Source organism: Chiloscyllium punctatum, chromosome 42, assembly GCF_047496795.1.
Source record: "Chiloscyllium punctatum isolate Juve2018m chromosome 42, sChiPun1.3, whole genome shotgun sequence".
Classification (NCBI taxonomy): Eukaryota; Metazoa; Chordata; class Chondrichthyes; order Orectolobiformes; family Hemiscylliidae; genus Chiloscyllium; species Chiloscyllium punctatum.
Genome location: NC_092780.1, coordinates 28,743,466 through 28,769,003, shown reverse-complemented (window position 1 = coordinate 28,769,003; position 25,538 = coordinate 28,743,466). Strand labels below are relative to the sequence as shown.

At 41.8% G+C, this 25,538-nt stretch overlaps 1 protein-coding gene across 1 annotated transcript in view; it reads right to left on the bottom strand.

The window, feature by feature from the left end:
- Positions 1 to 25,254, bottom strand: part of asb16 (ankyrin repeat and SOCS box containing 16) — a 34,465-nt gene extending 9,211 nt beyond the window's left edge. Inside the window, exons 1-4 of the mRNA XM_072561699.1 lie at positions 24,884 to 25,254; positions 9,028 to 9,295; positions 6,297 to 6,789; positions 3,654 to 3,767 (exon numbers count right to left, since the gene is read on the bottom strand). Coding sequence (XP_072417800.1) covers positions 3,654 to 3,767; positions 6,297 to 6,789; positions 9,028 to 9,295; positions 24,884 to 25,193 — 1,185 coding nt within the window. The 5' untranslated portion in view covers positions 25,194 to 25,254. The remainder of the gene's footprint in view (positions 1 to 3,653; positions 3,768 to 6,296; positions 6,790 to 9,027; positions 9,296 to 24,883) is intronic.
- Between the last annotated feature and the right edge of the window lie 284 nt (positions 25,255 to 25,538).

The following is a 25,538-nucleotide window of genomic DNA, read 5'->3' as shown; positions in this document are numbered from 1 at the left end:
TTCTACACCAGCTCTGTTGGATGGGACACATCTGTCAAACACCTGACACCAAATTCCCAAAACAACTGCTCTATTCTGAGGAAAAAGAAGGAAGCATATGTCAGGTATAGACAGGATTGATCGAGTGAATCCTTAGAAGAGTATAAAGGAAGTAGGAGTATACTTAGGGGAAATCAGGAAGGCAAAAAGGGGACATGAGATAGCTTTGGCAAATAGAATTAAGGAAAGTCCAAAGGGCCCCTTTTAAGGACCAAAGGACATTAAGGACAAAAGGGTAACTAGGGAGAGAATAGGGCCCCTCAAAGATCAGCAAGGCAGTCTTTGTGTGGAGCCGCAGAAAATGGGGGAGATATTAAATTGATATTTTGCATCAGTATTTACTGTGGAAAAGGACATGGAAGATATAGACTGTAGGGAAATAGGTGGTGACATCTTGCAAAATGTCCATAATAGGGATGTACAGCATGGAAACAGTCCCTTCAGTCCAACCTGTCCCTGCCGACCAGATATCCCAACCCAATCTAGTCCCACCTGCCAGCACCCAGCCCATATCCCTCCAAACCCTTCCTATTCATATATCCATCCAAATGCCAGTTAAATGTTGCAATTGTACCAGCCTCCATCATATCATCTGGCAGCTCATTCCATACACATACCACCCTCTGCGTGAAAACGTTGCTGCTTAGGTCTCTTTTACTTCTGTCCCCTCCCACCCTAAACCTATGCCCTCCAGTTCTGGACTCCCTGACCCCAGGGAGGAAGTGCTGGATGTCTTGAAATGGTTAAAAGTCGATAAATCCCCAGGAGCTGATCAGGTGGACCTGAGAACTCTGTGGGAAGCTAGAGAAGTGATTGCTGGGCCTCTTGCTGAGATATTTGTATCATCGATAGTCACAGGTGAGGTGCCGGAAGACTGGAGGTTGGCAAACATGGTGCCACTGTTTAAGAAGGGTGGTAAAGACAAGCCAGAGAACTATAGACCGGTGAGCCTGACCTCAGTGGTGGAGGGAATCCTGAGGGACAGGACATACATGTACTTGGAAAGGCAAGGACTGATTTGGGATAGTCAACATGGCTTTGTGTGTGGGAAATCATGTCTCACAAACTTGATTGAGTTTTTTGAAGTAGTAACGAAGATGATTGATGAGGGCAGAGCAATAGATGTGATCTATATGGACTTCAGTAAGGCATTCGACAAGGTTTCCCATGGGAGACTAATTAGCAAGGTTAGATCTCATGGAATACAGGGACAACTAGCCATTTGGATACAGAACTAGCTCAAAGGTAGAAGACAGAGGGTGGTGGTGGAGGGTTGTTTTTCAGACTGGAGGCCGGTGACCAGTGGAGTGCCACAAGGATCGGTTGATGGGCCCTCTACTTTTGGTCATTTACATAAATGATTTGGATGCGAGCATAAGAGATACATTAGTAAGTTTGCAGATGACACCAAAATTGGAGGTGTAGTGGACAGCGAAGAGGGTTACCTCAGATTACAACAGGATCTGGACCAGATGGGCCAATGGGCTGAGAAGTGGCAGATAGAGTTTAATTCAGATAAATACGAAGTGCTGCATTTTGGGAAAGCAAATCTTAGGAGGACTTATACACTTAATGGTAAGGTCCTAGGGAGTGTTGCTGAACAAAGAAACCTTGGAGTGCAGGGTTCATAGCTCCTTGAAAGTGGAGTCGCAGGTAGATAGGATAGTGAAGAAGGCGTTTGGTATGCTTTCCTTTATTGGTCAGAGTATTGAGTACAGGAGTTTGGAGGTCATGTTGCGGCTGTACAAGACATTGGTTAGGCCACTGTTGGAATATTGCGTGCAATTCTGGTGTCCTTCCTATCAGAAAGATGTTGTGAAACTTGAAAGGGTTCAGAAAAGATTTACAAGTTTGCTGCCAAGGTTGGAGGATCTGAACTGAACAAGCTTGGGCTGTTTTCCCTGGAGCGTCGGAGTCTGAGGGGTAACCTTATAGAGGTTTACAAAATTATGAGGGGCATGGAGAGGATAAATAGGCAAAGTCTTTTCCCTGGGGTCAGGGAGTCCAGAACTGGAGGGCATAGGTTTAGGGTGGGAGGGGACAGAAGTAAAAGAGACCTAAGCAGCAACGTTTTCACGCAGAGGGTGGTATGTGTATGGAATGAGCTGCCAGATGATATGATGGAGGCTGGTACAATTGCAACATTTAACTGGCATTTGGATGGATATATGAATAGGAAGGGTTTGGAGGGATATGGGCTGGGTGCTGGCAGGTGGGACTAGATTGGGTTGGGATATCTGGTCGGCAGGGACAGGTTGGACTGAAGGGACTGTTTCCATGCTGTACATCCCTATGACTCTATGAGAAATCAAACATGCTGGAGAAACTCAGTAGGTCTTGCCGTATCTGTGGAGGGAGAAACACAGTTAATGTATCGAGTCTGATATGACTCTTTGGAACTGAAAGATTCTGGGAAATGTTGACAAAGAGGAAGGAAGAGTGAGTGGGAAGGATGGATGCCCAGAGTAAACAACAAAGCGAATGTTAATGGTGGTAAAGCAATGATGGAGATATAAAATAGATGTTAATAATGGGTGTGAAAAGGAGAAAATATGTTCACTCTGCTGAAGGCGGAGAAATCTAGAATAAAAAGTGATCTAACCAGTGTTGATATCGTGAAAACCAATCTGGCTCACTAATGCCCATTAGGGAAGATAATCTGTCATCCTTCGCTGGGTAAAAACAATGACTGCAGATGCTGCAAACCAGATTCTGGATTAGTGGTGCTGGAAGAGCACAGCAGTTCAGGCAGCATCCAAGTAGCTTTGAAATTGACGTTTCGGGCAAAAGCCCTTCATCAGGAATAAAGCTGGTCTGGCCTGCATATGACTCCAGACCCACAGCAATTTGGTTGACTCTTAACTTACCTCTGGACAACTAGCAATAAGCTATAAATCCTGATATAGCCAGCAATACCCAAATCCCCTGAATAAATAAAAACAAATGTTGCCACTGAATTTTTCACTGGTCCATATCTTTGGCTGAATGTTTGCCTTTTATATTTGGCTCCTCTCTCATTCAATCAACGTTTAAAATCTAAGAGTCTTTGTGGCACATGGAATATGATTATTTGACTGCAGAAGTTCCCTCCAGCTATTCATCTATAATTTGTGTTTTGACGAATTTTGCAATCTAATGGTCAATATATGTGATGCCATCCCCAAATTTAAAAGGCATGGATTTTTTCATTCCACACGCGAACCAATCTCAGTATAAAAGAGTTGACCCTTGAAGTCAATAGTTCAGATATTTATTATACATCTGACCCTTACAAAGCCTGTTTATTCCCTGCATTCAGGATCCTCCATGTAGGATAGGTCAAGTACAACAGTACTCATCTGAGGAATTAAACCATTCATTTAAGTATTTTTTAGCTTAACCAAGTTTAAATGGATCTGGTAAATAAAGTATATCAGAAAGGATACTATTAGCATCAGCAGTGATGACAATACTTCCACTGTAAATGTTGTCTTATGAGTTTATCATTGACATAAAATAGTTACATTTAGTGCTTTATTCTCAATTATTAAAAATGTGTTTGCTTCACCGATCTCCAGTACTAACTGTAGAATGTGTAGTGATTGTTAATTAAAGTATCATTCTACTGCACGTACCTGCCATACGTCAAGGGGTACTGACTCAATCCAAGAGTCACAAAGTGGAATAACCTCATAGGTATTTAACAGAGCTTCCATTGTCCACGGAGACACTGCACATTGTTTAAGCATCTGAAAAGTACACAAATTGTGCATCATTACATTTATCCTGAACTGCTGATTATCATATAAACATTAGACTCAATGGAAGAATTACTAGAGGTGCAAGCATTATGGCTTTAGGACAAATTGTAGAAGTATGGTGATGGCTAAATGAAGAACTGAACCGTACACAGACTAAGAAACTCCCAGGTTTCATTCCAGACCAATATTGAGTGAAATGATCTTCGTCAGTGAGGGAGCAGGAGAATCACAAATTAAAGTGTAGAGAGGAGGAATATCAGTGTGAGTTTGACCCAACAATACTGATTCGAAATGTTATGTATGGATATCAGGTGAGGACTGGATTGAGTGTATGTTAGGTGGTTTAATAATCAGCAACACTTTATGAGGTTTAGACATGGATAATAGCAACATTGAGAAGATACAAAAGTGCAATCATAGAGTCATAGAGTTGCACAGACCAGAAACAGACCCTTCGGTCCAACTCGTCCATGCTGACCAGATATCCCAACCACGGTGGCACAGTGGTTAGCTCTGCTGCTTCACAGTGCCAGAGACCCGGGTTCAATTCCCGCCTCAGGTGACTGACTGTGTGGAGTTTGCACATTCTCCCTGTGTCTGCGTGGGTTTCCTCCAGGTGCTCCAGTTTCCTCCCACAGTCCAAAGATGTGCAGGTCAGGTGAATTGGCCATGCTAAGTTGCCTGTAGTGTTAGGTTAGGGGTATGAGTGGGTTGCGCATCGGTGTGGACTTGTTGGGCCGAAGGGCCTGTTTCCACACTGTAAGTAATCTAATCTAGTCCCACCTGCCAGCAATTGGCCCATATCCCTCTAAACCCTTCCCATTCATATACCCATCCAGGTGCCTTTTAAATGTTGCAATTGTAGCAGCCTCTACCACTTCCTCAGGTAGCTCATTCTATACACGTACCCTTAGGTCTCTTTTATATCTTTCTCCTCTCACAATCAGTCAACAGCAACAATAGCAAGCAAAAGGCCAACAAGCTAAGGCGCTCACAATACAGGTGATAGAAGATTGGCTGTCTGGCAGAAAATAAAACAGTTTGCATAAACGGGGTTCTTTTCACATTGACAAATGTGACAGCTGGGATCTGCAGGAGTCTCTGCTAGGACCTCAACTTTTTTATCATTTATATCAGTGACTTGAATGAGAGGAGCCAAGGCATGGTAGCTAAATGACACAAAGATAGTTAGGAAAGTATGCTGCAAACATAACATAATGAGGTTGCATACAATATAGACAGGCCAGGTGAGTGGGTAAAATTTGGGCAGGTGGAAATATAATGTGGGAAAATATTAAGTAGTTCACTTTGACAGGAAGAATTTAGAAAGGCATTATTTAAATGGAGAATAACTGAAATGGGGCAATGTTCAAGAAAGATCGGGGTGTTCCAGTGCATGAGTCACAATAAAGTTAGTTTGTAGGTACAGCAGGTAATTAAGACCATGGAATACTATTCTTCATTACAGGAGGAAATGAATATAAAAATAAAGGTGTTTTGTTTCAATTATATCAAGCCTTGGTGAGACTACAATTTTGTTCTCATTTAAGGAAGGATGCAAGTACATTGCAGGTGATTCAGGTTTATTATGAGGAACTGAGTAAGTTGTCTTATGAAGAAAGGTTTGATAGACAACTCTGAGGTTCAGAAGAGTGAAGAGTGATCTGACTGAAATACAAAAGATTCTGAATGGTCTTGACAAGATAGATATGGAAGAGATGTTTCCTCTTGTAAGGGAGTCCAGAACTAAAGCATACCATTTTAAAATTAGGGTCACCCTTTCAGAATAGAGATGAGGAGATTTTTGTCTCTTAGAACGCTATGAGATTTTGAAACTCTCTGTTTCAGAACACAGAAGAGGCAGGGACCTTGAATAATTTTTAAGGTGGAGTTTTGATAGATTCTGAAATAAAGACAGTAAGTGCTGGATAAACTCAGCAGGTCTGGCAGCATTTGTGGATGGAGAAAAACAGAGTTAAGTTTTGAGTCCCATAACTCTTCTTTGGAACTAGTTTCGTGTTAGGAAAAGAAATCAAAGGATATCATGGTTGATGGGAACATGTGATTCATAACACTAACAACACACTAACACCACCTTACTGAATGGCAGAGCAGGCTCAAGTGGCCAAATAGCCTATTTCTACTCCCAATTTGCAAGTTCATAAAACCCTTTAGGAGAATAGGAGAGGAAAAAAAGTCACAAAAGGAAAACTTTCACTGTAATATTTGACAAGCAATCACACCAATATTTCAGCACTAGTCAAATACCATGGGGCTAGCTATCACATTTAGCTTACCAGGCACAAAATTCATGGGATTGTAAATAAAGCATTTTTAAATGCTACTTAATATTATTCTGGGTGGTCTGTAAAACTAAAGTCACACTTGTTCTTGCAGGTTTGTGGACAGCTACATTAAGACTAGTATCCCCTGTGCATGTTACTTCTCAGCCCAAAAACTGTTTAACAGCTCCATGACACAGCTTCACATCACACATTAATTGCAAAGTCAGAATACCTTCGGGTCAACAGGACCTGCACCATGGTTCAACAGATCTACAACAATTCGTTCAGGATGCTGTTCCAAGTAATCTTCGACAGCTTGTAAAATGCAGTCCATTGGGGTGTAGCCAGCACTGTTCTTGGCATTTACAGAGGCACCATGCAATAACAAAAGCTTGACAATATCGGGGTGCCCATTCCCACAGGCATTGTGGAGTGGTGTGTGATTTTTTTTCCCAGCAGTTTTCACATTGGCTCCCCAATTAATCAACATTTTACAGACTTTGTAATATCTGCCAAAAGCCTCAGGCTTGTCAGCATATGAGCACGCAGCATTTAGTGCAGTTTCACCTTCTCGGTTCTTCTTGTGACTGTAAGCACAATAGTTCAGGTAAAGGTCCACATGTTTGTCTAAACCATGTTTTGCAGCTATATGAAGTGGTGTATTCTCTCTGTCTTTGGTCTGCAGATTAACTCTGGCATTATGTTCCAACAGGAGCTTAGCACATCTGAAATGCACATGGAGAATTAGATGATACATATCATAAGCATTTCTTCAATTTCTAGAATGTTTTTTTACTGTCCCTGATGTTGGTGTTATATACTGAATCACAAAACCATACAGTACAGAATAAGCCCTTTGACCCATTGAATCTGCACTGACAAAAACTAATCTAAATCTATATTAATGGCATTTTCCTGCAGTTACTCCACAGTCTTGAATGTTATGACATTTCATATCATAATCCAAGTATTTTTAACCCTTTTAACCTCTGCTCCCAGGCAGCGCACTCCACATTCCCACCAGCCTCTGGGTGAAAAATGTTTGCCTGAAATCCTCAAATATATTCATACATATTTATACTTATTTAGCTCGGGTTTTCAGGGAAAGAATAAGGGGACAGTATTAAAAAGTATGCATGATCATTGATGTTGTTTATTGCATTTGATATGTTTCAATATTTTTCTATTCATTCACAAGATGTAGGCGACATGTTTATTGCCTATTCCCTGTTAGCTTGTTAGGCCATTTCCGAGGGCAGTTCAGAGTCAGCCACTGGCCTGAAGTCCCAAAACCAAGTAGGGACAAAGGTTTTCTTCCCTAAAATGACAATGTAATGAACTACTTAGTATTAGTTACTGATGCTAGCTCTTTATTCCTGATTTATTTAATTGACAGAATCTTCAGTACAGTGGAAGTACGTACAACCACACAAATTCAAAGCAGAATCAACCCCTCTAATCTACTCCACCATTCAACATGATCATGATTGATCTGATTGCGGCCTCAAATTCATATTCCCGCATACCCACAATAACCTTTAACTCCAGCTTGGTCATAAATCTATCTACTTCAGCTGTGAAAGCATTCAATTACACTGCGTCCATCACTCTCTGATGAAGAAGGTTTCAAAGATTCTTGGTCTTCTCGGAAAAAAATAGACTCCTCCTTTCCTCTATCTTAAGTGGGAAACAGCTTATTTTTAAACTGTGTCCCCTAGAATAGTCATGTCTCTGCTCATTAGTTCAGCCCCTTTGATTGCTCATCAGTGACATTCATCAGAAGCAGATGCCATTTCATATATGCACTCATTATACGATTTCTAACTTAAATTCATTAAAAAAATCTTGAAATGAGAACACTTGACAAAGACAATTCACCATCTAAACTTTAATTTTCCTCAGCTGCCTGAAATTGGGCATGTTGCAGAAGGATGCAGAAGGAACAGTTCAACAATATGGAGGATAATAGCAATGGATAGTCTCACTGCATCTCCAATCACTGATCACAGTACAGTTCAGATTTATTTTACACACATTCTGAACTCTGTATCCTAAATAAGATGAAAGATGAGCAGGTAAAGAGACACTAGTGTCAGCTTGACTCAGTAATAGCATTCTTACTTCTGTGGTGCAGGACTTGAGCACAGACTCTAGGCTGGCACTTGTGTGCAGCACTGAAGGATGGCCTCATCGTTATAAATGCCAGATACTGAATGGAAGGCCTATGGCTGTTCATGTTATGTAAAAGTTCTTCTAGCACTCTTCAGTGAAGAGGCAGCAAGTCCCTCTAGTGACATAATAAAGTTATTCCTCAACCACCAAAAAAAATTTAATCAGTTGTCTCATTTGTCAAGACCTTGGTCAATGGAAATTTATTCCATGTTTAAATACTAATCAACGGTGAGTGTACTTTTAACAATTATTCATTAGCTGTGAAGCACATTGGAATGTCCTGAGGCACTTAAAATAAAACTGAACTATTGTCCTCGCTACCTCATTGACCTTATTGCCAGACATGAAAAATATGGAATAGCAATCCAGGTGATTAGTGCAGCAACATCCTCTTCCTAACCTTTCCAAGGAATCACCTTATTCAATTTTACTTCATACTCAAGCTGCTTTGATTGAGATCAGATATGGCATGAGGAACTATTGGGTAAAGTGCATCGTAGTGTTTAATGGCAACTTTCATGCAACAGTAGTGCACATTTTGATATCTATACGTGTATTTTACTGATATGGACTTGGACCTATGTTTATATTTGCTATAAAAATACAGTTAAAGGGTTAATATCATCTCTGTTACTTGGTTTCCTAACATTGGATTATATGTATACATAGAAACATTATACTGTGCATTTCTCGAATGTCCTCACTTCTACATCTAAGCACAGAGAAAAAAGAGCTCTTTGCGCTAGCGATCAGCTGCAACATAACAATGTGTAACCAAGAAACATACTTACAGAAAGGTCTGGGGACTGGTGCACAGGTGCAAAGGAGCATACCCGTCTTCAGAGATTGCATTGGGATTAGCACCAATACTGAGCAAAAGCTGGGCGCATTCAGTGTGGCCATTGGCGCAGGCAGTATGCAAGGCAGTTGCTCCTCCAGGGGCAGCATTTACATCAGCACCATGCCCCAACAGGTGTTTCACACAAGCTGTATGTCCTCGCTCTGCAGCAATATGAAGTGCAGATGTCTGCTTCTGTTTGGAGATCAGTGACCAAAGACCTGCAATACAAAAATAGATCGTATGTCCATTAAAATGCATTGCAAAGCATATCTGGTAAGGCCTCAAAAGGGTGTATAATACTGCAACTTTATTAAATTGGCCATGACTAAAACAAATTGTTTGACTCAAGAGGCCTCCTGAATGTAGGACAGAGCAAAATTAAGCCTACATTAATCAGTAAAAGTTCACAACATAAGTTATTCTAGGAATAGTATGATGACTGCAAGGTGGAGTTAAATTTGAAGAGGTGTTGTAAATGTAATTACAGCAGGAATTCAATTTTATTGTTCTCAGAATTGTAAATATAATAGAAATCATACAACCTATTGACTCGTTCTCTAGTCTAGAATGGTGTTGGTCAAAAAATCCACCTTCCTGCTATCCAGAGCTCTTTTCCCTTTTATTAATAAATTGAAACTTCATCTTCACTTTGTAAGAACAGATGTTCTCTCAAAAAAATTGCAAAAGCACCCACTCGCTTCGCTTTTAACTCCAGCCAGATTCTGTGTGCAAACTAATCAGGTAAGAAAGACTTATGTTAAAAATGCACCTCCTACAGCCATTGAAGAACTTTTGAAATATAGTCAGCTTTGTTAATATAGGGAAACATGGAAACATAATTGTTCATTCCAAGTTCCTGCACTGAGGTAAGTACCAAATAATCTCGTTTTTGTTTGGTTGAAGGATGAATGATAGTGAATCATAGAATAATTTAGCAGAGGGATCTATTGTGGCCCATCAAATCTATACCAGCCCTTTCAAACAGCAACATTTTTAATACACTTCCCTATTCTTTCTCTGCAGTTTTGTCTTTCAAATACTTAACAAGCAATGAAAGTGGGAGAATTTCATTTCTCTTCTTCAGCTAATGCAAGAGGTTATTTTACACTTTCCTGAGAGGACAGACAGAAGCAAAAGACAGAATCTCCATTATAATGCACTGAGCCGTCATCCATGTTATTTGCTCCAGTCCCCAGACTAAGACATTTACCTGTGTGTTTTGACTGAAGCATGGGATCTCGATGTTGTGGCCATTTCAGAGACATGGCTAGAGGAGGGACAGGAATGGTTGTTGCAGATTCTGGGATTTTAGATCTTTCAGTAAGAACAGAGAAGATGATAAAAGGTGGGGTGGGAGTGTGGCATTGTCCATCAAGGGTAGCATTACAGCAGCTGAGATAATGCTTGAGAACTCATCCACTGAGGTAGTTTGGGCTGAGGTTAGAAACAGGAAAGGTGAGGTCACCCTGTTGGGAGTTTTCTATCTGAATTGTTCCAGGGATGTAAAGGAAAGGATAGCAAAGATGATTTCGATAGGAGCAAGAATAACAGGGTAGTTGTTATGGGGGTCTTTAACATCCCCAATATTGGCTGGGAAAACTATAGTTCAAGTAGTTTAGATGGGTCAGTTTTTGTTCAATGTGTGCAGGAGGGTTTTCTGACACAGTAAGTAGATAGACTAACAAGAGACAATGCCATATTGGATTTGGTAATAGGGAATGAACCCGGCCAGGTGTTAGATTTGGAGGTAGGTTAGCACTTTGGCAATGGTGACCATAATTTGGTTATGTTTACAATAGAAATGGGCAGGGATAGGTATATACCTCAGGGAAAGAGGTATAACTGGGGGAAAGGCAATAATGATGTGATTAGGCAAGATTTAAGATGCATAGGATGGGGAAGGAAACCGCACGGGATGGACACTTGAAATATGGAGCTCAATCAAGGAACAGCTACGCGGGTCCTTGATAAGTATATACCTATCAGGCAGGGAGGTAGTTGTTGAGAGAGGAAGCCAAGGTTTACTAAAGAAGTTGAAGCTCTTGTCAAGAGCAAGAAAAAGACTTATGTGAGGATGACGTGTGAAGGTCAGTTAGGGGGTTTGAGACTTATAAGTTAGCCAGAAAAGATCTAAAGAGAGGGCTAAGAAGAGCCAGGAGGGGATATGAAAAGCTGTTGGTGGATAGGATCAAGGAAAACCTTGATAGGTATATCAGGAATAAAAGAATGACTAGAGTAAGATTAGGGCCAATCAAAGGTAGTAGTGGGAAGATGTGTGTGGAATCTGAGGACATTAGGGAAGCGTGTAATGAATACTTTTTGTCAGTATTCACATTGGAACAGGCAATGTTAGTGAGAATACGGAGGTACAGGCTACTAGATTAGATAGGATTGACAAAGATGAGGATTTAGCAATTTTGGAAGATCTGAAAATAGATAACACCCCTGGGCTGGATGAGATTTATCCTCAGATTCTCTGGGAAGCTAGGGAGGAGATTGCACAGCCTTTAGCTTTGGTCATTATGTCATCATTGTTGACAGGTGTAGTGCCAGAAGACTGAAGGATAGCAAATGTTGTTCCTTTGTTTAAGAAGGGGAGTCGGGACAATCCTGGTAATTATAGGCCAGTGAGCCTTACTTCGGCGGTAAGGTGTTGGAAAAGGTTCTAAGAGATAGGATTTATAATCATCTGGAAAGGAATAACTTGATTAGGGATAGTCAACACAGTTTTGTGAAGGGTAGGTCGTGCCTCACTAACCTTGTTGAGTTCTTTGAGAAGGTGACAAAACAGGTGGAGGAAGGTAAAGTGGTTGATGTGGTGTATATGGATTTCAGTAAGGTGTTTGATGAGGTTCTACACGGTAGGCTATTGCACAAAATGCGGAGTTTTGGAATTAAAGGTGATTTAGCAGTTTGGATCAGAAATTGACTAGCTGAATGAAGACAGAGGGTGATGGTTGATGGGAAAAATTAATCCTTGTGGTGTACCACAAGGATCTGTTTTGGGGCCACTGCTGTTTGTCATTTTTATAAATGATCTGGTTGTGGACGTAGAAGGATGTGTCAGTAAATTTGTAGATGACACTAAGGTAGGCAGAGTTGTGGATAGTGCTGAAAATGTGTTGCTGGAAAAGCGCAGCAGGTCAGGCAGCATCCAAGGAACAGGAGAATCGACGTTTCGGGCATGAGCCCTTCTTCAGGAATGAGGAAAGTGTGTCCAGCGGGCTAAGATAAAAGGTAGGGAGGAGGGACTTGGGGGAGGGGCGTTGGGAATGCGATAGGTGGAAGGAGGTCAAGGTGAGGGTGATAGGCCAGAGTGGGGTGGGGGCGGAGAGGTCAGGAAGAAGATTGCAGGTTAGGAAGGTGGTGCTGAGTTCGAGGGATTTGACTGAGACAAGGTGGGGGGAGGGGAAATGAGGAAACTGGAGAAATTTGAGTTCATCCCTTGTGGTTGGAGGGTTCCCAGGCGGAAGATGAGGCGCTCTTTCTCCAACCGTCGTGTTGCCATGGTCTGGCGATGGAGGAGTCCAAGGACCTGCATGTCCTTGGTGGAGTGGGAGGGGGAGTTGAAGGGTTGGGCTACAGGGTGGTTGGGTTGGTTGGTCCGGGTGTCCTAGAGGTGTTCTCTGAAACGTTCCGCAAGTAGGCGGCCTGTCTCCCCAATATAGAGGAGGTGGCGAGGAAGGGGAGGGAGGTGTCTGAGACAGTCCAGGTGAATTTAAGGTTGGGGTGGAAGGTGTTGGTAAAGTGGATGATCTGTTCAACCTCCTCGTGGGAGCACGTGGCAGTGCCGATACAGTCATCGATGTAGCGGAGGAAAAGGTGGGGCGTGGTGCCAGTGTAGCTGCGGAAGATGGACTGTTCCACATATCCTACGAAGAGGCAGGCATAGCTGGGGCCCATGTGGGTGCCCATGGCTACTCCTTTGGTTTGGAGGAAGTGGGAGGATTGGAAAGAGAAGCTGTTCAGGGTGAGGACCAGTTCAGTCAGTCGAAGGAGGGTGTCAGGTGTCACCGATTCCCACAGGTACCTAGACTACACCTCCTCCCACCCTGTCCCCTGTAAGAACACCATCCCATATTCCCAATTCCTTCGTCTCCGCCGCATCTGCTCCCAGGAGGACCAGTTCCAATACCGTACAACCCAGATGGCCTCCTTCTTCAAAGACTGCAATTTCCCCCCAGATGTGGTCGATGATGCCCTCCACCGCATCTCCTCCACCCTTGAGCCCAGCCCCTCCAACCGCCACCAGGACAGAACCCCACTGGTCCTCACCTACCACCCCACCAACTTCCATATACAGCGTATCATCCGCCGTCATTTCCGCCACCTCCAAACGGACCCCACCCCTCCCCTATCAGCGTTCCAAAAAGACCACTCCTTCTGTGACTCCCTCATCAGGTCCACACCCCCCACCAACCCAACCTCCACTCCCGGCACCTTCCCCTGCAACCACAAGAAATGCAAAACTTGCGCCCACACCTCCCCTTACTTCCCTCCAAGGCCCCAAGGGATACTTCCATATCCGCCACAAATTCACTTGCACCTCCACACACATCATCTATTGCATCCACTGCACCCGATGTGGCCTCCTCTATATTGGGGAGACAGGTCGCCTACTTGCGGAACGTTTCAGAGAACACCTCTGGGACACCGGACCAACCAACCCAACCACCCCGTGGCTCAACACTTCAACTCCCCCTCCCACTCCACCAAGGACTTTCAGGTCCTTGGACTCCTCCATCGCCAGACCATAGCAACACGACGGTTGGAGGAAGAGCGCCTCATCTTCCGCCTAAGAATCCTCCAACCACAAGGGATGAACTCAGATTTCTCCAGTTTCCTCATTTCCCCTCCCCCCACCTTGTCTCAGTCAAATCCCTCGAACTCAGCACCACCTTCCTAACCTGCAATCTTCTTCCTGACCTCTCTGGCCCCATCCCCACTCCGGCCTATCACCCTCACCTTGACCTCCTTCCACCTATCACATTTCCAACACCCCTCCCCCAAGTCCCTCCTCCCTACCTTTTATCTTAGCCTGCTGGACACACTTTCCTCATTCCTGAAGAAGGGCTTATGCCCGAAACGTCGATTCTCCTGTTCCTTGGATGCTGCCTGACCTGCTGCGCTTTTCCAGCAACACATTTTCAGCTCTGTTCTCCAGCATCTGCAGTCCTCAATTTCTCCTACTGTCAGTAACAGCCAAGCAATTCTAATGAAAATTAGGAAGATGCTCTTCATTACTCTCTGAAGGGCTGCTTCCCTGTACGTATTAGCTATATAGTTAAAAATGAGTTTGAACAGCCAAGGTTTCCCACAGGGAATACAAATTTGGTTTGATATTGGAATAGTCTTGTCTCTCGTCACTTGAACAGTATGTTTTGTAGGATGATTTGGAGATGCCGGTGTTAGACTGGGGTGTACAAAGTTCAAAATCCTCCACAATCACCTGATGAAGGAGCAGCGCTCCAAAAGCTAGTGCTTCCAATTAAACCTGATGGACTATAACCTGGTGTTGTGTGATTTTTAATTTTGTTTTGTAGAAAGTTACTATCGGCAGATAACAGGCAGGTTTGAACATTCCAAAAGACTACAGCTTCTAAAATCCTGCCATGAATTTTGCATTTTGTCTATTGTGCAGAAAGAATAAGACATCCAAGCAAAAACCAACACCCCTGATTCCACCTGCAGAACAGACCCTGGGCAGGGATGATCCTCAAGGTACTGGATTAGTGGTGCTGGAAGAGCACAGCAATTCAGGCAGCATCCAACGCTGCTCGTTGGATGCTGCCTGAATTGCTGTGCTCTTCCAGCACCACTAATCCAGTATTTGGTTTTCAGCATCTGCAGTCATTGTTTTTACCTTGATGATCCTCAGGGTGCCAAGTGTGAGTATTTAACTTTGTTAATAGAGTGCTAAATACCCTGAGGTTAAAGTTAAATGGTAATCAGGAATTGTGAACTAATTATTCAGTTGTATTCATATGTATAGAAAGCAGACTCTTATAACACAGTGGTAATATCCCTTGAACATAGGAGAGTCCCCAGATTCAAGTCTCATGTGCTACAGAGGTGTGTAATAAAAGCCTGAATAGACTGATTAGGAAATATCAATAAAACAATTCTCATGTTCAAAATCCATCTGCCCCAGAGGTGTGTCATAACACATCTGAACTGATTGATAAAAATATCTTTAACTACAGCCTGTAAACCTAACTTGATCTGGGACTGAATGCATGCATTTTGTGGGTAAGAAAGTATAAAGCAGAATCAAATAGTGGTGGTTGGTTGCAATAACCATCCCACAAGAATATGTATGCCTGGACTTTGTCTACAAGTATTTATTGTATGGTATATAACATTGAGATAGAAAGAAGTTCTATCTAAAAATAAGCACATATGACAAAACTCATCTTTCAAATTAGATACTGTTAAGATTTTTACCACAGAAATTTCCCCTTAACATGTCAAAACTTGTAAAAATATGGAAGAATAGGTTTTTTCAAAAAATGCAATAAGGTAGGTAAAGAAAAGTTATTTCCTTTGGCAGTGGCATTTTAGAAGAGTGGGCACATTCTTCAATCAGATCCACATCAGTTAGGAGTGAAAGTCTGACGCATTTTTCCCCACACAAAACCAATGAAAATCTAGAACTCATTTTTCTATTCCCTTATAAAATTCCCTCTTTTTCAATAAGGTTATAGATGCTGGGTTGATTGGAAATTTGAAACCTGATCATTTTTTAAAAAGGTATTTTTAAGATGAGGATGTTTCTTTTTGCACAAGGAAGGGGGATTTGCTGGGTCTGAGTTGGGGAAATGAAATGGAAATGAAGTATCAGAGGGGAATGACTTAGGAGATAGTGATCATAGTATCAAAAGGGCTTGGTTAGATATGAGAAAGGAGTAAGTGAGGACTGCAGATGCTGGAGATCAGAGCTGAAAATGTGTTGCTGGAAAAGCGCAGCAGGTCAGGCAGCATCCAAGGAGCAGGAGAATTGACATTTCGGGCATGAGCCCTTCTTCAGGATATGAGAAAGAACAAGGAGCAATTCACAATAAAAATAATTAGCAGAGCGCCAAATTCAAAATATCAGAGCAGATCTGGACCAGTTAATTTATAATCAAATCTTGGCAGGCAACTATACAACAGGTTACCTTTAAGTTGGGTACAGTCAATGTACACTTCCATAAGGGAGAAAGGATAACAGAATAGAACACAATTAAGCCAAACAAAAATAGATATGACAGGTGAAAAGGAAGCAGGAACAACAAATAGAGAAAATTCGAAGAGACTGGAAGCAAATATAAAAAAGGAAATCAAAAGTCTTTGATAGGCTTATAAATTGTAAAAGGATGATAAAAATAACAGTAGTCAATTAGGTTGTGAAAAGGGATTTGTGTGCAGAGAGGGTAAAATTCTAAATGAACATTTTGTATCTGCCTTTTACCAAGTAAGGAAATGCTATCAAAGTCGTTGTGAAATAGGAGGTAACTGAGACACTGGAAGGGCCAAACACTGCTAACAGGTGACATTAGAAACATTTGATTATGCCTAAAGCAGCTAAGTCCTGAGAACTGGATTAGATTCATCCAAAGATACCTCAAGAAGTAACGGGTCTGGCCATGTTATACCAGCCTCTTTGGAACATAGAGATAGTGACCACTGTAAATGTAACTTCCCTATTCAAGAAATGTGTGCAAGAATAAGCTTAGCAATGGTATAGCAGTCAATTTAATCTTTGGTGGGAAGGGTTTATGAGGTGGCAATCGATGAGAAAATTAAATAATTCCAATAAACGTAGATAAATTGAGAGAGAGCTGGCAAGGATTTGTAAAGGGCAAATTGTGTTTAACTAATTTGGTTCAGGTTTTTGATAAGGTAGTAGAGGATTTCTGAGGCTAATGAAGTTAATGTTGTATAAAAGTACTTCCAAAACCCATTTGATAATAGCTTCATCAGCAAAGATGAAGGTCATGGAATAAAAGAGATCTGGATACAATGTTAGCTCAGTAAAAGGACACATAAAAGAGGAATCAGTGTTTATCAGATTGATTGATATACAATGGGGTTCCCAGAGATCAGTATTGGGACTAATGTTTTTCTCGATCTATATTTATGATCTTGACATGGGTGTGACATGGGCAAGGCAGAATTTCACAATTTGAGGGGACACAAAGCAAAGTTTTGTGAACTATATTGAGGACAGCGATAGACTTTAAAAAAATCAAACTGTACCTATCTATTTTCTGTATTTTTGAAATGGGAAAAGGACTGTTTTAAAAACCAAGCAATATTGAAGGACTGCTGTACTTATGGAAAAAAGCAAGTAATCTGACACTCATTATAAATATTGTTTATACAGCTGCTTGTTAAGCTGTAGCAGAAGCTTCATTTGCAAACAAGCTAGAACTCAGGGATGTTTACAGATGGAGCTTTTGGCTGGCAACAAATAGCTGATTGGTCTATGGACTCGTGACCAGTTATTTATAAAAGAGGTCTTCTGTCTGCCACCAAGTATATGATTGGCTGCTGGGTACTTGAATAAATGTGAACAAATTAGTCAGAAACCATTGGATCTTGGACAAGAATGAACTGCAGTGGAAAGTATCTCAAACCTGAATATAGCCAATTTATTTCCCTTTACCAGTTGCTATAAGGTGTGACTTTTAATTGATAAATCAAAGACTTTCATTAGTAGAAAACAGTCACCCTGTGCCTCCTGCAAATAAGTGAAATACCTGGAGAAGGATGATTGGGAAGCAATCTTTTAAAGCAAACTTTCAGAAATCTTTAACTTTTGGGAACAGTGGGGCTTGATTTTCAGAGCACTATTCCAGTCAGCTGTAAGACAGAAGAGTGAAGTGATACATTTTGTTCGGGATAACAAAGAAATGGAATAGAAAATTTTTAAAAATTCAATTCTAAAGAAGTTCAGCAGCAGAGGGACGTGGGGTATATATGCAAAAATCAGCAAAGTTTGTGAAAACAGTTAATAGAGTATAATATAGAGTACAAAAGCAAGGAAGCTTTGTCAAACCTTTATCAAACTCTGATTTAGCCTCTATTGGAGTCTTGTGTCTAATTTTGGGCAACATACTTTAGGAAGAACAGGAAATCATTGGAAATGGTGCAGAAATTATTCAAAGGAAAGGGGTAATGGACTTCAGACATGACAATGCATTAGAAATACAGGGGGCTGTTCTCCTTAAAGAAGAAGAAAGTGAAAGGAAATTCAATTGCGATGTTTAGAATTGTAAAGAATTTAGACAGTGTAGATTTGAAGAAACAGTTCTTATCAGTGGAAGAACCAAGAACCAAAGTCACTGCTTTAAGAAAATAGGCATAAAGAACCAAAAGCAACAGCTGGAAAAGCTTATTTCTGCAGCAAGTGGTTGGGATCTTTGAATGCACTATCTGAGATTGAATTTTGCCTCTATCGTGGAATTAGATCATTATCTGAAAAAAAATTATTATAGACACTAAAGGGAAGAAAATCAGTGGAGTGGGACTAGCTGAGTTGTTGCCAATGAGCTCCTTCCACAGTTCCAAGGGCATCAAAAAATAAGGATTAAAGCTGGATAAACTGAGTCTGTAATAGTAAACAGCTACAATCTATTTGAATGACAGAACTGACTTGAGGAACTGAATGGTCTATTTCTGTCTCCTGGTTTTATTTGACAATAAAACATTAGGGTTAATATAGACTGGATCTGAAAATCATATAGTGCAGATGCTGGAAACCCAAAACGCAAAATATTTCAAATATCTGTTCAGGCAGCATCTGAGTCGAAACTAAAAGTCACATTTTAGATGTAAATGTTTACTCCAATTAAGAAGATTTTATGTATAAATAGCATTTAGAACACAGATTAGAATAATGGGTTATAAAGGGCTCAACAAATACAGGAGAAAATTATTAAGTGATAGGATGTTTAGATGGGGAACAAGACTTTCTTAAATGGCACATGATATTCTCACTTTAAACAAAAATGTGTAATGAGAAAAAATAATGTCAACATTCATCAGTTATGTGCATAAATATTTTAGGGGTCTAGTCAAATAGCAATAGAAAGGGAAGCAGGAAAACTGACAAGAAGAGCTGGATCATTCCAGAAGCCTGGAAGAAAATAAGCAAATTGACAAAAAATGTTAACATCATCATGTATGTTAAAACCAAGAGCTGAGCAGTTTGCAGACAGGTTAATTAGAGAAAGCAGCACTCAGCAGGGCAATACTTATTTCATAAATGGTCTAAAAACGATAATAGTGCTGGGCCTGTCAAGGCCTATTCCAACATCCTTTGAACGGACTCTGTAATAAAAGGTGCGACAGCCAAATAATTCAAGAGAAGCCTTTTTACTGTCCCAGTATGCAGACTATAAAGGAAACTAGAGATCTAAGAGAATTCAAATTTGCAAGATCTGATGATCAATAGTCAGCCTATTTCACTTCCTGAAGAAGGGCTCATGCCCGAAACGTCGATTCTCCTGTTCCTTGGATGCTGCCTGACCTGCTGCACTTTTCCAGCAACACATTTTCAGCTCTGATTCTCCAGCATCTGCAGTCCTCACTTTCTCCTATCTCACTATAGTCTATTTTGGTAATAAATTAATGAAAATGTAAACAGCAGTTTCTTGGTTATCTGTAGAGTAATTTACTTATGTCTGGTACAACAATAATCATCTTAATGCCTGAATTCAGTCATCACCATCAGTATGCAATAACATTTCAAAAGTGACATAAACTAGACTGGAATTGTTTATCATTAAACCTTTAAAGACAAATGATGGTTGGCTGCATTCTCAATAAACTAAAAGGTTTCTTCTGTTTTCTCTCCCTCTGCACCAATACCAAGAACCTCGTGTTTCTGCTCCAGCTATTGGAAAGCAGTTTTAAAACATTGAACTTAAAGTCAGACTAAGAAATATAATGTACAGAAGTGCCTGCTGTTTGACACAGCCTTCCTTCTATATTCCCGGTACATCAAAAGCAAGTCATATTCCTGGGTGTAGGTGCTTTGATGTGTAAAAAATTAAGATGTTCCTGAGCTTGCCTGAATTCCTACTGAACAAAGTACTACGTAAACTGCAACTTCTAAAATAAAATGCAAGTAGCATATGGTTAGTTCAATTACAATAACTGAATTAAAAAAAAATAACATGGATGGAACAGTGAACAATGTATCCTATCTCTCGACCTGAGCAGGACGAACTTGGGAGCAAGGAGGAAGGGTACAGAAGGAAAAATAAGCAAGATTCTGAAGCAACAAGAGGCATTTGGCATAAATATGGTAAGGAAAGGTGGAGAATGCACTGTTCCAATCTGTGCGGAGGTAGGGCCAGAAAGGACAGGTTCAAGTTCGACCTGCTCCTCCCAAATGTGTCATATTATGAGTAGGACCGTTAAAATAACTATGAGAACAGATCTCTCATCTCAATGGGAGTTTATGGGGAGCAACAGCTTATTGGTACTGTCACCAAACTATTAATTCGGAAACTATAATCATCCATAAACTAAAACTATTAATCCAGAAACTCAGCTAATGTTCTGGGTTCAAATCCTGCCACGGCAGATGGTGGAATTTGAATTGCATAATTTGGAGTTAAGGGTCCAATAATGACCACAAATCCACTGCCTAGTGTTGGGGGGGAAATCCCATATGGTTCACTAACACCATTCAAGGAAGGAAATCTTCCATCCTTACCTGGTCATAGAGTCATAGAGCCATAGAGATGTACAGCATGGAAACAGACTCTTAGGTCTAACCTGTCTATGCTAAGCAGATATCCCAACCCAATCTAGTCCCACCTGCCAGCACCTGGCCAATATCCCTCCAAACCCCTTCCTATTCATACACCCATCCAAATGCCTCTTAAATGTTGCAATTATACCAGCCTCCATCACTTCCTCGGGCAGCTCAGTCCATATACAAACCACCTTCTGTGTGAAAAAGTTGCCCCTTAGGTCTCTTTTATATCTTTCCCCTCTCACCCTAAACCTATGCCCTCTAGTTCTGGACTCCCTGACTCCCTTTGTCTATTTATCCTATCCATGCCCCTCATAACTTTGTAAACCTTTATACGGTCACCCCTAAGCCTCGAAACTCCAGGGAAAACAGCCCCAGCCTGTTCAGCTTCTCCCTATTGCTCAAATTCTCCAACCCTAGCAACATCCTTGTACATCTTTTCTGAACCCTTTCAAGTTTCACAACATATTTCCAATAGGAAAGAAACCAGAATTGCACACAATATTCCAACAGTGGCCTAACCAATGTCCTGTACAGCCGCAACATGACCTCCCAACTCCTGTACCCAACACTCTGACCAATAAAAGAAAGCATACCAAACGCCTTCTTCACTATCCTATCTACCTGCGACTCTACTTTCAAGGAGCTATGAACCTGCACCCCAAGGTCTCTTTGTTCAGCAACACTCCCTAGGTCCTTACCATGAAGTGTATATGTCCTGCTAAGATTTGCTTTCTCAAAATGCAGCACCTTGCATTTATCTGAATTAAACTCCATCTGCCCCTTCTCGGCCTATTGGTCCATCTGGTCAAGATCCTGTTGTAATCTGAGGTAACCGTCTTCGCTGTCCACTACACCTCCAATTTACTAACTTACTAACTATACCTCTGATGCTCGCATCCAAATCATTTACATAAATGATTAAATGTAGGGGACCCAGCAAACTTACTAACTGTACCTCGTATACTCACATCCAAATCATTTATGTAAATGACAAAAAGTAGGGGACCCAGCACCGATCCTTGTGGCATTCCACTGGTCACAGACCTCAAGTCTGAAAAACAACCCTCTACCACCACCCTCTGTCTTCTATCTTTGACCCAGTTCTGTATCCAAATGACTAGTTCTCCCTGTATTCCGTGAGATCTAACCTTGCTAATCAGTCTCCCATGGGGAACCTTGTCAAATGCCTTACTGAAGTCCATATAGATCACATCTACCACTCTGCCCTCATCAATCCTCTTTGTTACTTCTTCAAAAAACTCAACCAATTTTGTGAGACATGATTTCCCACACTCTAAGCCATGTTGACGATCCCTAATCAGTCCTCGCCTTTCTAAATACATGTACGTCCTGTCCCTCAGGATTCTGTCTAACAACTTGCCCACCACCGACATCAGGCTCACTGATCTATAGTTCCCTGGCTTGTCCTTACCACCCTTCTTAAACAGTGGCACCACGTTAGTCAACCTCTAGTCTTCTGACCCCTCACCCGTGACTATTGATGATACAAATATCTCAGCAATCACTTCTCTACCTTCCCACAGAGTTCTAGGGTACACCTGATTTGGTCCTGGGGATTTATCCACATTTATGCATTTTAAGACATCCAGCACTTCCTCCTCTGTAATATGGACATTTTGCAAGGTGTCACCATCTATTTCCACACAGTCTATATCTTCCATATCCTTTTCCACAGTAAATACTGATGCAAAATACTCTTTTAGTATCTACCCCATTTTCTGCGGCTCCACACAAAGACCGCCTTGTTGATCTTTGAGGGGCCCTATTCTCTCCCTAGTTACGCTTTTGTCCTTAATGTATCTGTACAAACCCTTTGGATTCTCCTTAATTCTATTTGCCAAAGCTATCTCATGTCCCCTTTTTGCCTTCCTGATTTCCCCCTAAGTATACTCCTACTTCATTTATACTCTTCTAAGGATTCACTCGATCTATCCTGTCTATACCTGACATATGCTTCCTTCTTTTTCTTAACCAAACCTTCAATTTCTTTAGTTATCCAGCATTCCCTATACCTTCCAGCCTTTCCTTTCACCCTGACAGGAATATACTTTCTCTGGATTCTTGTTATCTCATTTCTGAGGGCTTCCCATTTTCCAGCCGTCCCTTTACTTGCGAACATCTGCCCCCAATCAGCTTTCGAAAGTTCTTGCCTAATACCGTCAAAATTGGCCTTTCTCCAATTTAGAACTTCAACTTTTAGATCTGGTCTATCCCTTTCAGTCATTACTTTAATTCTAATAGAATTATGGTTGCTGGCCCCAAAGTGCTCCCCCACTGACACCTCAGTCACCTGCCCTGCCTTATTTCCCAAGAGTAGGTCAAGTTTTGCACCTTCTCTAGCAGGTACATCCGCATATTGAATCAGAAAATTGTCTTGTACACACTTCAGAAATTCCTGTCCATCTAAACCTTTAACACTATGGCAGTCCCAGTCAATGTTTGGAAAGTTAAAATCCCTTACCATAACTACCCTATTATTCTTACAGAGAGCTGAGATCTCCTTACGTGCTTGTTTCTCAATTTCCCGCTGATTATTGGGGGGTCTATAATACAATCCCAATAAGGTTATCATCCCTTTCTTATTTATTAGTTCCACCCAAATAACTTCCCTGGATGTATTTCCAGGAATATCCTCTCTCAGCACAGCTGTAATGCAAAACCTTATCAAAAATGCCACACTCCCTCCTCTCTTGCCTCCCTTTCTATCCTTCCTATAGCATTGGTATCCCTGAACATTAGATTAGATTAGATTAGATTACTTACAATGTGGAACCAGGCCCTTCGGCCCAACAAGTCCACACCAACCCTCCGAAGAGCAACCCACCCAGACCCATTCCCTTACATTTTACCCCTTCACCTAACACTATGGTCAATTTAGCATGGCCAATTCACCTAACCTGCACATCTTTGTGACTGTGTGATGAAACCGGAGCACCTGGAGGAAACTCACGCAGACATGGGGAGAATGTGCAAACTCCACACAGACAGTTGCCTGAGGTGAGTTAAGCTGCCAGTCCTGCCCATCCCTGAGCCATGTTTCTGTAATTGCTATGATATCCCAGTCCCATGTTCCTAACCATGCCCTGAGTTCGTCTGTCTTCCCTGTTAGGCCCCTTGCATTGAAATAAATGCAGTTTAATTTATTAGTCCTACCTTGTCCCCACCTGCCCTGACTGTTTGACTCACTTCTGTTCTCAGCTGTACCAGTCTCAGATTGATCTCTTTCCTCACTATCTCCCTGGGTCCCAACCCCCTCCCCCCCCCCCCACCCCCGACCTTACTAGTTTAAAGCCTCCCAAGCAGCTCTCGCAAATTTCCCTGCCAGTATATTAGTCCCCTTCCAATTTAGGTGCAATCCATCCTTCTTGTACAGGTCACTTCAACCCAAAAGAGATTCCAGTGATCCAAAAATGTGAATCCTTCTCCCAGACACCAGCTCCTCAGCCATGCATTAAGCTGCTCTATCCTCCTATTCCTGCTCTCACTAGCTCGTAGCACCGGGAGTAATCCAGATATTACTACTCTCCATGACCTTTTTAAATTCCAGCCTAACTCTGTAATCTCCCTTCAGAATCCCTTTTCCCTTCCTACGTCGTTGGTTCCAATGTGGACAATGACTTCTTGCTGGGCCCTCTCCCCCGTGAGAACATTCCGCACCCTCTCTGAGACATCCTTCACCATGGAAGCAACACACCATTCTGATTTTTCACTTCTGGCCACAGAAACGTCTGTCTGTAGCTTGGACTGGACAGACCCCTAACACAATTGAATCTCTTGAAACCCGACGTACCCCTCCAGACCCACAGCAATATGTGTGGTTGACACTTAGCTGCCCCATGGACAATTAGGAATGGATCATAAACGTTAGCCCAGCCAGTGATCCTCACATCCCGATTGCACATGATACTGCTATAATTATTAAGGGGAAAAAGGATTTTAATCAACTACATAAAGTTTTGCCACTGAGGTCAGACTTAAACTATGTTAGGCTGGCACCATCCAGGAATGTCAGTGTGGAGTGTGGGATTCATACCTAGCTCAGCGGACCAGTTAAGTTCATGGCTGACCGTCTGTATAGTCGCGTTAACCGCCTCTTTACTCTTGAAGATGACTCGGATCTTGTCCAAATCTCCATTGCACAAAGCGTCGTGGACGGCAGAGTCGCTGGAGAGCTGTGACAACGTTCTCGATTCCCTGAATACACTTTGACTGACAGCGGCAGTTTGCCTGTTTCTGGGAGATCTGTACAAAGCTCTCCTTTCATCCTCCAAATCCTGTAGCTCCCTCTGCAATCTCAAGGACCGGAGTGTCGAGGGGGTGAAAGTAAACGTGTCCCTGAACATGGTGGAAATGTACTTGAGCTTAGAAATTCTCAATAAAGATTGAATCAGTTTCTGGACCGCCGCTCCCCGGCGTTGGCTAAGACTGATATTGAGTCATGAGTTGAAATAAAGGATCACAAGACCAAATGTCTAGGGGCCACTGAGGTGAGATATCTGGTAGTGTGTGCAACTGGGATATAAACAGATCCAAGAGCGAAGCTGTAAAGATTGCCAGTTCATGCACTTAGGAAGGAATACAGTAAGTAATATAGTCTGACTGAAATACAGGCGTCAGTAAAATAAGTGCTCCCAAAGGAATACCTACTTTTACACTCCCAAGCTAAAAACGTTATTTACTCGAGGTTA